The sequence below is a fragment of the Ictalurus furcatus genome, chromosome 17 (genome assembly GCF_023375685.1).
Source record: "Ictalurus furcatus strain D&B chromosome 17, Billie_1.0, whole genome shotgun sequence".
Lineage (NCBI taxonomy): Eukaryota > Metazoa > Chordata > Actinopteri > Siluriformes > Ictaluridae > Ictalurus > Ictalurus furcatus.
In genome coordinates, this window is record NC_071271.1 from 9,032,260 (window position 1) to 9,044,647 (window position 12,388).

The window sequence follows — 12,388 nt, forward strand, 5'->3', positions numbered from 1 at the left end:
ACAATTAGACTATATCCTGCTTTCCCTTTTGAATTTGCAAGAAAATATAATGAGAAAATATGTCTTGCATGATTATAATTTGGAAGTTAGTTAGTGCAGTAGTGATATCCAGTACAGTAGAGGCTTTGCACAACTTTGTTAATTCAAGATTCAGTCCAATCAGTCCGTAAAACTGACTTTATTTCATTGAGGCCAAAGACAAATGACTTTATCCAAAGCTAAATTGTGCATTCAAATGTGATCGAGTCAGATTAATAACACTGAGTGACATACTCATCAGGCATGATTCGTGTTCATGTCTTAGCTTGTACACACACACACACACAAATGTACACATCGCTTTACAATATTCTGAGCATAGTTGCAGATAAATGACAAGATATCAGAAAATCAACTGTAACAGAATTAAGGCCATGTAAAATTTCTACATGAAATGCTGAATTTGAATAGAATTAAGGCCATGAAAAAAAAATGAAGAGATTTTAAGGTACATTTTAACCAACTGATTAAATAGCAATGGCTGACACTGATTCATAGTTCTCCAAAAAAAAGAAGAAAAAAGCATCAGAATTACTTTTGACTTTATCGTTAGATACTGCTAATCAGCAAACAGAAAGGATTCCCTCAAGATAGCACGAAGTGAAGGAGAACCAGGACAGGTTCTCATGTGAGTGTTTTCAATGTATAAAAATAATTTAATAAATGAAAAACAACCATTGTGAGGGTTTTGACATCTAGGACAATGTTAGAAAGACTAAAAGAAACAACCATATGCTGATTTTTTCCCCCCCCTTGGTATCCATACCAAAGCTATCCATATGAAATACAGCAAGTGTGGATATGAGCTCTAACACACTTCTCCCTCTCAAAAACACACCAAGTCAACCCTGCCCAGTCAACCTCCACGTATATGCAGTCATAATTTAAGCAGAAAAATATTCAATTTGGTCAACAGCAATTATAAACACCCATGAATCAATGTCGTATCTTGTCAAAATGATATATTTATAGAATTTACATTTAATCCCACAAATGTATACAATCAACCGGGACATCTACTGAGGAAAAAAAAAAACCTTCAGGACCCGAACCACTTTCCCATCCCTTTGTGACTGTCCATCTATTTACTCCAGAGGAGCGCCACGGCTTTACAGATCCCTACATCGTGGTAATTAAAGTAGCACAGACCCGCAAAGGTAACGGTGGACAGAATAAAGAGGCCTGCTTTTGCCAACTTGACTTTCGTATCTCCGTGAACGTAGTCAGTCAGAACCTGGCCCAATCCCCTGAAAGAGAAATTCCACACAGTTCAGATTGATAACCAAACATATTTTGTGTAATTTGAATTGTACAATGTGAACATAATACTACACTAGATGGATGGGACACCTGACCATCACAGCCATATGTGCTCCATCCCCAAACTGTTTACACAAAGTTGGAATCAAACAATTGTATAAGACGTCTTTGTATGGTGTAGCATTACAATTTCCCTTCACTGGAACTTAGGGGTCTAGCTACTGTAAGGGTCCATTGAACACATTTGGGATGAACTGGAATGACTGTTGCACACTAGGCTTTCTCACCCAACATCAGAATCCACTGTACAATTCAAATTATTGATTGAAAATATCAATGATCAAGACCATACCACTGCATACAGTTAAAAATACAATGCCCTCCACTAATATTGGCACCCTTGGTTAATATGAGCAAAGAGGGCTGTGGAAAAAAATGTCGTTATTGTTTAACCTTTTGTTTAAAAAATTCACAAAAATATTCTGCTCTCATGGATATCAAACAATTGAAAAAAAAAAAAAACAACAAACAGGTTTATCCAAAATGTATATATCTTTATTGGGGTTTTTTTAACAAAAGGTTCAACAATAGACAATTTTTCACAACCTTCTTTGCTCATATTTACCAAAGGTGCCAATATTAATGGAGGGCACTGTAGTATGGCATAATGTTAATTGTATACATTTGCTTATTATAGTACACTATTATGCTGCAGTAATTTAGAAATAACATTAGAAATTATTTAGAAATGTGAAAGGCAAATGGAAATGAGCTTCTTACAGTAGAGCTTTCCTTAATGATGAACTGCTTTCATTAGCGTTTTACACCCCCAAACTTGTCTTTGTAGACCAAAGCAATAAGAACTGCTTAATTTTAGTCTGGTTTTTAAAAATCACTAAAAGTAAACATATCAACTACTCAGTGTGCTGGTATCAACTTCTTCTGATAGGGATAGTTTTAGGGATTATTTATGCATATTAATTGTAGATGTCTTGACAAAATTAGGTAAATTTTAAACTTTCCTGCTTTTAAAATAAACCTAACGACTGAACTCTCTCTAAAAAAAAATAAAAAAAAAAATAGCTTACTCAAGGTTTTCTTGCCAGTGTAGCCAAACCACATTGCATTTTCGGTTTACCTTTTGAAACAGAAATGACCAAAAAAATTATTTACCAGTGGCCATGCAGAGTGAGCGCTGCAGCCAGGGAGTAGTCCATGACACCCCCGGGGTAGAAATAGGCGATAGGACCCATGCTCAGGAGAATTACACTCACGATTCGCTCTCCTGTCCAGTGCAGTGAGGCAGCTTTAGACACGGGGCCATCTGTGGGAAATCAGTGACACTTTAATGACACAATTACAGTAGCAAGGCCAATTCTATTGTATTTGCTATACATTAAAGACATTTGAGTTTGAGAACAAAATATGAATGAGATGATACGAGTTCAGAATTTTAGCTTGATGTGTTAAACAACTTAGAACATGACACCTTTCATTTTAACCGGAGTATGTGACTGGTAGGTGTTTTTTGCTGCCCAGGTGTGTCCTGTTAAATTGATTGTTTAAAGAACTAAAAGCTCTGAATGTCTACTCTTGGTTCCTGCTGTGAAGACTGCATTTGTGATCAAAAAGGATAAACCAACACGAAGACCAGAGAGCTGTCTATGGGAGAAAAACAAAACATTCTGAAGCTGAGAAAATCGAAGCGAGGAGGGAAAATCTATCATAGCCATTGCACAAACATTGGGCATAGCCAATACAACAATTTGGAATGTACTGACAAAGAAAGAAACCACTGATGTACTAACAACCAGACATGGAACAGGTTGGCCAATGAAAACAGCAGTTGATAACAAACATTGTGAGAGCTGTGAAGAAAGACCCAAAAAACAACAGTTAGTGACATCAACAAGCTCCACAGGGCAGGGGTGAAGGTATCACAATCCACCATTTGAAGAAGACTTCAGGTGCAGAAATATAGAGCCCATACCACAAGATGCAATCCACTCATGAGCAGTAAGAATCACAAGGCCAGATTTTTAAGTAGCAAAGAAATACAGAGATGAGCCTCAAAAGTTCTGGAACCAAGATTATGCTCTACCAAAGTGAAGGAAAGGCCAAAGTGTGGAGAAAGAAAGGATCTGCTCATGATCCAAAATATACAAGCTCATTGGTCTAGCATGGTGGAGGTAATGTCATGGCTTGGGCTTGCATGGCTGCTTCTGAAATGGGCTCAATAATCTTTATTGATGATGTAACTCATGATGGTAGCAGCAGAATGAATTCAGAAGTCTACAGAAACAATGTATCTTCCAATTTACAGTCTGTTCCTATACTTTTGCTCACCTAAAACTGGGTGGTTTGCCACCAAAGCTACTATGTTCCAAGTTGTTTAACACATCTAGATGTAAACGTGAGGAAATAAAAGCTGAAATTCAGATCTAATGTCTCATTCATCTTTTGATCTCAAACCCAAATGTCTTCAATGTATAGTGAAAACAACAGAACAGTACTGTTCCAATACTTTTGGAGGGACGGTATGTGCAGGAAGCTAAAACATAAACTCCTTTAGTAGTACCTCAGTGGTTAACCAGATAACTACAAAACCACTGTAGACGCTTGATCAAGAGCCTTAACTGCTCATTTCTACAGCTTGACTGTACTCCTTCTCTGAGAATCTCAAAGGAATTCACAATTTGAATGTAATGTAAATCAGTGTGACTGTAAACCAATTCTTTTTTTTATTTAATCTTACATTAGTTTCAGTAGTCTCATACACAGATCAGCCACAGCATTAACCACCTGCCTAATATTGTGTAGATCCCCTGTCAAGGCATGGACTCCACAAGACCTCTAAAGGTGTGCTGTGGTATCTGGCACCAAGATGTTAACAGCAGATCCTTTAAATCCTGCAAGTTGTGAGGTGGGGCCTCCATGGATCTGACTTGTTTGTTCAGCACATCCCACTGATGCTCGATCGGATTGAGATCTGGGAAATCTGGAGGACAATTCAACATCTTGAACTCTAGGTCATTTTCTTCAAACTATTAATGAAGATGATTGCAGTGTGGCAGGGAGCAATATAATGTTGTAAGAGGCCACTGTCATTAAGGAATACCATTGCCATGAAGGGGTGTACTTGGGCTACAACAGTGTCTAGGTAGGTGGTACATGTCAAAGTAACATCCACATGAATGCCAGGACCCAAGGTTTCCCTGCAGAACATTGCACAGAGCATCACACAGTCACGAAACCATGATTGATCAGACCAGGCCACCTTCTTCCATTGGTCCATGGTCCAGTTCTGATGCTCACATGCCCATTTTAGGTGCTTTCAGTAGTGGACACGGGTCTGCATGGGCACAATGCAGCCCCATACTCAGTAAGCTGCGATGCAGTGTGTGCTCTGACACGTTTCTATCATAGCCAACATTAACTTTTTTCAGCCATTTGTGCTACAGTAGCTCTTCTGTGGGATCGGACCAGACACTCTGGCCTTCACTCCCCACATGCATCAATGAGCCTTGGGCGCCAAAGTCCCTGTCGCCAGTTCACCGGTTGTCCTTCCTCGGACCACTTTTGGTAGGTACTAACCACTGCATAAGAGGAACACACTCTGACCCGGTCGTCTAGCCATCACAATTTGGCCCTCGTCAAAGTCGCTCAGATCCTTACACTTGCCCATTTTTCCTGCTTCCAACACATCAACTTCAAAAACTGACTGTTCACTTGCTCCATAATATTTCCCACCCCTTGACAGGTGCCAGTGTAATGAGATAATCAATGTTATTCACTTCACCTGTCAGAAGTTTTAATATTATAGCTGATTGGTATATATATACACAGATGGGATTAGTGGAATGTAAATCCATGTTATATATGAATGTGCTATGACAGTTCGGGACAAGACAATCTTGACCTTATTTTTATAATAACTACTTTACAATTTCTACCATATTTATTAAACTGCATTATGAGTCATGGTAGATCAGAGGGTAAGGTTCTATGTTAGGAGGGGTGTACGTTCACATGCCCATATTTTCAAAGCCCTCAGCTCTCCTCAGTGTGGCTGACCCTGTAATCTAACTACATCCTAGTTTAGATTTGTGGAAGAAGAAAAAAAAATTACTCCCTGGGAATCGTAGGCATACTGAAAAAAAAGCTGTGTTTCCCGTTAACATAAAGGACCAAGTAAAGGTAACTAAAATGACATTAACTCCAAAAAAAAAAAAAAGGAGCTGGTTGTCATTTTAGTGCCATCTGCTGCCAGCAAGGCAACCTGCACTTTCACTGAAAATCCTGACTCACCCCTTACCTCAGGCAACCTCATCTAATTTTGTTGGAACTGCACCAGTTGTCCCTTTTGAGAAAAGGGACAGCAGTTCTGCAGCTGAGAGCTAATTTCCAGGTCAAAAAAATGTACACAGGAGCCTAAAACACAAAAACTAGCGCAGTCCTTTGCATGACAATATGACTTTACAGTTTTTCAAAGGCATCTTTGAAACACTGTGGTATTATTAAAGCTGTAGAAACACTTAAAAAAAAAATCCAAATTACAACCTGCATCTTTAAACCGTCCATCAGAAATCATCTTCACACCTACTAATGCTGTGTTGAAGTACTAATGCTGTGTTCGATTTAGCTCTGAGGTGGCATAATGTTTGCACATATGCAGATTCAAGTTCAAGTGGCTTTATTGTCATTTCAGCCATATACAGCTGGTACAATACACAGTGAAATGAAACGACGTTCCTCCAGCACGTTCAGACAGCGGAAACTACAGACGGGGGGGAAGAACCTGGACACTCATGAGCTATCAACAAGCTAGCCAGCAAACATTATTGAGAATAGAGTTAACTAACATTCTGTACTGATGAAAATGAAGCTCTACAAGTAAACCTCAAAAAGAGAATAACAGCCACACCTTAGGACAAAGCAGATGAAGTAAAAAATCACCTCTACTAATATCTTGTATTCGTTTGTAAACGGAAAGATGATTAGCAGGTAAATGTGTTTAAATACAGAACGCATGAAACCAAGTCGGGTTTTACATTTGAATTTAACCAGTCCGTCAAGGATATTGCGATCGCACATATGAACACGAAATCAAGCAAATTCTGTAATATTCGGAGAAGCTTGCAATTTTTCAAAATTACCGCAGATTTTCCACAGACTTGATGGCAAGGCGCGTCACGTGACGTCATCGCGACGTGTGTTCGGCCAAAGCCCTCTTTGATTCGCGTGCGTCGAACATGAGTACAGCTAAAAGGTCTCGTTTACTAACTAACATAAAGCAATTTCACCAATTCAAGTAGTTTTCCCACCAAAAAAAAAGAAATAAAGCACCAAAACTCCACAAATTACATCGCAAAACAAAAGCATTTTTGCTGCAACAATCACAAACAAAAACCCAAAAAACACGAAATCCTGTAAAGACTAACATTTTTTAAATAAGCTGTTTGTGTTTCATCACATCAGAACACATGTTTCATTATACCATCAGAAACCACTGTTTCTGATGGTATAATATCCTTGACTAGGTCGAACGTCACGGCATCACTGGCATCTTTGGTGATTTGCATGTCTGTTGGGGAAAGCGCCAGCTGGACTAGTGAGAAGAGTAAAGTCTGGTTCATAAAATAACTTGACATGCCATGTCTGAGCGTTTTGAGCACGACTGACAAAATGTGTTTGGTGTCACGATCTTTCGGTAAAAACAGACCGTGCTCACGTTCGCGATCTAAAACAGTGTTCTCACCCACCCCTAACAAACAGCCATGTTAATATAATGTCATGTCCTGAACTTTCCAGACTTTCAGAGTAAGAATTCCAAAAAGGGGGGCGTTTTTGTTGGGGTTTTTTTCCCCCCTAGTCGGATTTCAGAAGTTTCCGAACACAGCAATGCAAATAAACGGAGGGAAGTGGTGGCTCAGGGGTTAAGGCTTTTGCGCTGCTGATTGGAAGGTTATTTAAATCCCAGCTTTCACCAAGCTTTCATAGTCAGGTCTTTGAGCAAGACTCAGCCCTCAACTGCAGGTCACTTTGGCTATAAAGGTCAACAAGATGTACAAAATGGAAACGGAACAAATCCCATGCGTCAGTACGGCAATGTCTGTGCAATTACTGATTGGGACTTTGACTACAGAAACAGAACTGTCTCTGGAGAGACTGTAAATGAAAGTGAAACTTAATAACAGATGAGAAAGCTTTACAGAAACCAAACACTTGTTTACAGAGTTACAGTCCTCTCATTCATATCCTGACTTTCTCTGAGCCCTAATTCTACTGAATCATCTGCGTTATAGGTATATTCGTTAAAAAAAAAAAAAAGTTAGACGTAACGCAGATCTCCGTTCTAGTTTGCAAAATAAGGCTCTCGAAGATTTCTGGCCAAATTTCTTTTAAACCATACCAACTTACTGAGAAGCATCATTGTCTAATGCCGCATTGATTTCTGCTTACCATAATGAGCCGGTGTTGTGTGTACTTTGGCTGCGAGCAAGTACGAGTGATCCTGGTCCTTTTTATGTGCCGCCAAAGGTCTGATAAGAGAAGCACTGCGGAATAACAGAGCTGGAGGAAGACGTCAGGAGAAAGGAGACTGTTAAATAACAAAATCTGGCCAAAGAAGAGTTTCTATACTACAGCATTAGATCAAACAAATTAGCTTTAATGTGCACCTATTATGGTTTTGAAACATACCTAATTTTGTTTTAAAGGTCTCATACAATAGATTTACATGCATCCAAGATCAAAAAACACTTTAATGTGTTCATAATTTAAACTGCAGCTTTACCTTCCCCCTCCCAGTGTCAAAAACGACTCCTTAAACCATCCATTCTAAAGGATTCATTCTAAACTCCTCCTTTCAGAGAGCATGCTCTGCTCTGATTGGTCAGATGTCGCAGTCTGTTGTGATACCGCTGTCATCGTGCAGCCGATTAAGATAAGAGGCGGGACTTTTTGTTACAAACCTACGTAGGTTACATCTGGAATTACTATTGACTTTGATTTTTTTTTTAACTTTATTTACATTCACAAACAGCTCTATAACACACTACATGAAAGGTTATTTGAAAAAGGATAATAGGTGCACTTTTTAAAAAAATCATGTGCAATAATAAGAGCATAACTCAATTTTAAAAAACAAAGATTTAAAAATCTGATTAAATAATTAATTCCACGTTTAATCTTAATCTGATACTCACATGAAAGAAGAGACTTATTATTATTCATAAATCACTGCCTGTTACTAGTGATTAATGACAATCATAAAACAGCATGTATGTATTTAGAGCAGACCTAATGAATCTGCTCAATTTAAAACCTTTAAAATAAATCTTTATTATACGAGCTGTCAGATTCTTCGCTGTAGGTTTAGAACTTAAAGATGTTTGTGTTTGACATTTGCTCTAAAACAGGGACTACGGGCTCTGTGCCGACTGAGATCAGAGCTAACCCTGCGTTTCAGGGGAAATAAACAAAATGTAGTCAAACACACAATCACTTCTTTCAGAGACAGATAGGGGTGGGGGGAAAACACTACAGACAGCTTTAAAGGACAATACTCACGGCTAACGCCCCGGTTGCAAATCGAGCTAATCCTCGCCAGCGCCGCCATAGCGATCACAAACAGCCAAGGTCACCGGGTTTCACCCGGAAGTAGTTTCTGTTATCCGAAGACTTGCGTCGCAAAATTAAAAGCCACTTCCAGATCTCATTGTTGGGAGCCTTTCAATCAGATATTATTATTATTATTATTATTATTATTATTATTATTATTAATAATAATAATAATAATAATAATAATAATAATAATAATAATAATAACATTTAAATAACCTTTATATTAGAAAAATCTTAGCCAAAGAAAAAAGCCTTTCACCTAAAGCAATGGTGAAGTGGAAACAGGATTATCCTTCTTCCTCCTCCTCCCCGCCCCCCCAAATCTGTGCTCAGATATAAATAAATATGTAATTCCTAATAAAGAAAAAGAAACTCACTTTAAAATAATAAATCGATATTATCCATGTAATGATTTTATTAGTAAGTTTAAAGAAGGGTTTTCTCCATTGTGCTGTTTTTGTAAAGAGGAATCAGAAACAATCTTACATTTATTTTTCGGTTCTTGTTATACCAATCTATTCTGATCCCAGCTTTCTTTGTATCTTTTTGAGTTGTTTTACAAGTTTGTCACTATAACTGATATAATGGTTTTGTTGATGAAGTGTGATACTGGTTTATTGGAAATGAACAATATCATGAATTTTTTTAATTTTATTTGGGGAAGTATATACAAAAAGCAAAGTATATGTTAACTGTAACAAATGGTAGACTATTTTCCACTGACTTAAGGATTTTTTTTTTTTACGACTCTCTAATGGTGGTACAGAACAATCGTAAAGCTGTAAAGACATCTCGGCTGTTAAAAAGGATACTTGAGGTATTTGATGTATGATTGATTTTTGATGTAAGATGCAGAATTTTGATTTTACTGTTTTATAGATTCAAGTGTTTTTGGTATGACTTTGTATTCCCCTACTGTTATTTCATTAATGAAAAAATAAATAAATAAAATAAATAAATAAAAATTAAAGGCCACGCTACGCCATTGTCCACTAATGTATAGGAGGTGTTGACTTTTTATTTTCCTCGTGACCATATGGAACCGTATACAGTTTTGTGTGTTTCATTTTTAATTTTATGAACGCTTCAAATGCGGTTAATTATTTCTCATGCTGTACATGCAAATAGACAACTGCTTGAAGCCATGGGCTGCATCCGAAACCGCGTACTTACCTACTATATAATAGCCAAAATACATGTATCTCACCTACTATATAGCAGGTAAGTACGCGGTTTCCGACGCAGCCTCACTCTCTTGTTTGCCATCAAATGGTTGAGCACTGCCGTGTGTGTACGTGTCCTGTCGCAAAGTGCAGTGAAAACTCTCACACGATGTTAACAGTGTGATTAAGGTGTGTACATGTCTATAATGCACGTCGATAATGTGACTAAAACAGGAATACTCCACATCTTAATTCAATTTGTATTTACTTCGAGTATGACTTTAATCGGATTAACGTAATCAATAATCACTGTTTACATGGTAGTTTCTTAATCAGAATATTGTCTTAATCGGGTTAATATCGGATTATTGTTGTGCATGTAAACGTACTGAGTGATGCGCCACACTCCGGTGGAGAAAAATCCACAATAAGTTTGTTTGCCAACCGGAAGAAGAAGAGTTGTTGATTTTTAATTAATTTAGGGACAAATGGGGGAAATATATTTAGGGGCATTTGTTTCTTACAGTAGTTGGAAGGATCTAGTCGTCAATTATTTAGTTAACAGCTGGATGTATTTTGTCTAATGTCTTCTTACCGGTAGGTGGCATCTTCGAACTTTTTTTCATTCAACTTAAAAAAAAAAAAAAAAAAAAAAAAAAAAAAAAAAAAAACATTTAATATCAAACAGAAACTAAAACAGAAATTGTGGGATACATATAACAGATCTTACATCGTACAGGGTAAAATATTAACTTCTACAAATGACTTTTTTTTAGTATGAGAGAGGTTTTTATACACTTCTTATTTCTAGTAATTGAATTCAATGAGTCATAAAATATTTTAAGATCTTTACGAGAAAAAAAAATCTTATAGGAGGATGTAATAGACATTACTTTAGCTTTATGTACATGAAACTTCCCAAGAAGAATGATTATCTTCGAGCTAACAATGCACACCTTAAAGTTGTTGCTTTTTCTGAAATCCGACTTTTTCTTCTCCACAGGAAAAAGAAGTTTCTCCAAAACCAAAACTAGTCAGACGGAGTCGATTTTACGACTGGAATAAAGTTGGTGTGACGTTGGAAGTTCGATATTCGCGTATATGCGGAAATTAAGGGACCGTCTCTAAAGTTACATACGACATTGTTAAACACGTTTCTAACTTCAATAGCATATATATAAACATGTTATATAAATGTAACACTAACTACCTAACTAACTAACAGCTGTAGTGCAACAGTCCTCAATGAATCGGCCCCTACAAACTTTACTTATGAGTTCCTGTAGAGCTGTTAGGAGAGGTGGAGGAATAGCTGCAATATTTAAAGATGTGTTAAATGCAAACAGGTGTCACTTAGTGATTACTTGTCATTTGAGTATCTTAGTACTGTACTAAAAGGTGCTCCATGGATTTTACTCTTAATTATTAATATACCGCCAGAATACAAAAAAAAAAAAGATTTTCCTTCATCTGAATTTGACTGTTTTATTATTGGAGTGGATTTTAATATCCATATAGATAATTCTGAAAACAGCACTGCCAAAGAGCTCATATCTGTTTTAAAATCTTGGCTAATATTGTAAATAAATTGTATATTAGTACTTACTACTGAAATAGATATCAATATAAACAGCATTTTTTGCCTATCCCAGCCTGCTGTAACTCCACTTTACTTGAAATATCCTCAAAATACATCATGTTTTTGCATTAATGTGTGATGCTTAAAACACCCTTTCCTATGGGTGAGTTACCCATACATGAAAAAAAAGTTACTTGTCTCTCACATCCCTGTTAGCTGTACACACTGACCCTTCTGAGATGTCTGGAATATTCCACAAGTCACGATGTTCAAGAGGAAGTTGCCTCATCTGCATTTCCTGAAGAAGTAATATAGGGAAGAACAAAATTCAAAAGAAAATGAAGTTTTCTTATTTGTTTATTTTTCTTTATTTTCAATATTATTGTGATACATACTTGAATATAATTTATTTTTAAAACAATTAATTTGACATAAATCATTAGAAAGTTGTCAGTAAGCAGGTACAGTAACAATTGCAGGTAGTCAATGGTTGTTTTTAACATAGCAAACAAGACAGAGATGTAATCAAAAAGTGATGTCAAAAACAGGCATGGGTCAGGTGATTAGCTAGACTAGGCAGAATCACAAAACAAGAAAACCAGAACTATATCCAAAAAAGGGAGACAAACAGTACTTAACATGCTTGGTATCACCTGGTATAAAATGGTACAGCGTTTATACTTCACAGTGAGTACATGGAGTCTGAGTTCTTAAAAACTGT

At 37.0% G+C, this 12,388-nt stretch overlaps 1 protein-coding gene across 3 annotated transcripts; it reads right to left on the reverse strand.

Annotated features, from left to right (window-relative positions):
- Positions 1-163: 163 nt before the first annotated feature.
- Positions 164-11,310, reverse strand: sdhdb (succinate dehydrogenase complex, subunit D, integral membrane protein b). 3 transcript variants are annotated; one of them, XM_053647255.1, is made up of 6 exons: positions 11,045-11,310; positions 10,684-10,718; positions 8,872-9,030; positions 7,762-7,872; positions 2,473-2,623; positions 164-1,286 (listed from the first exon to the last, which is right to left on the reverse strand). In XM_053647255.1, exons 3-6 carry the CDS (start codon positions 8,918-8,920, stop codon positions 1,121-1,123), a joined length of 477 nt encoding a protein of 158 aa, XP_053503230.1. In that variant the 5' UTR covers positions 8,921-9,030; positions 10,684-10,718; positions 11,045-11,310; the 3' UTR covers positions 164-1,120. The 3 variants fall into 3 exon arrangements, with proteins under 3 accessions (XP_053503230.1, XP_053503229.1, XP_053503231.1); XM_053647254.1 differs by lacking the exon at positions 11,045-11,310 and adding an exon at positions 9,185-9,248 and having other exon boundaries at positions 10,684-10,699; XM_053647256.1 differs by lacking the exon at positions 10,684-10,718.
- Positions 11,311-12,388: the final 1,078 nt, after the last annotated feature.

What these genes read in the sequence shown, in the direction of transcription:
- sdhdb (XM_053647256.1), bottom strand. Translation starts at nt 8,920, where the DNA reads ATGGCGGCGCTGGCGAGGATTAGCTCGATTTGCAACCGGGGCGTTAGC. An exon ending in TTGCAACCGGGGCGTTAGCC is followed by an intron (nt 7,873 to 8,871) that starts GTGAGTATTGTC and finishes GTCTTCCTCCAG; the next exon opens with CTCTGTTATTCCGCAGTGCT. An exon ending in CACAACACCGGCTCATTATG is followed by an intron (nt 2,624 to 7,761) that starts GTAAGCAGAAAT and finishes GATTTCCCACAG; the next exon opens with ATGGCCCCGTGTCTAAAGCT.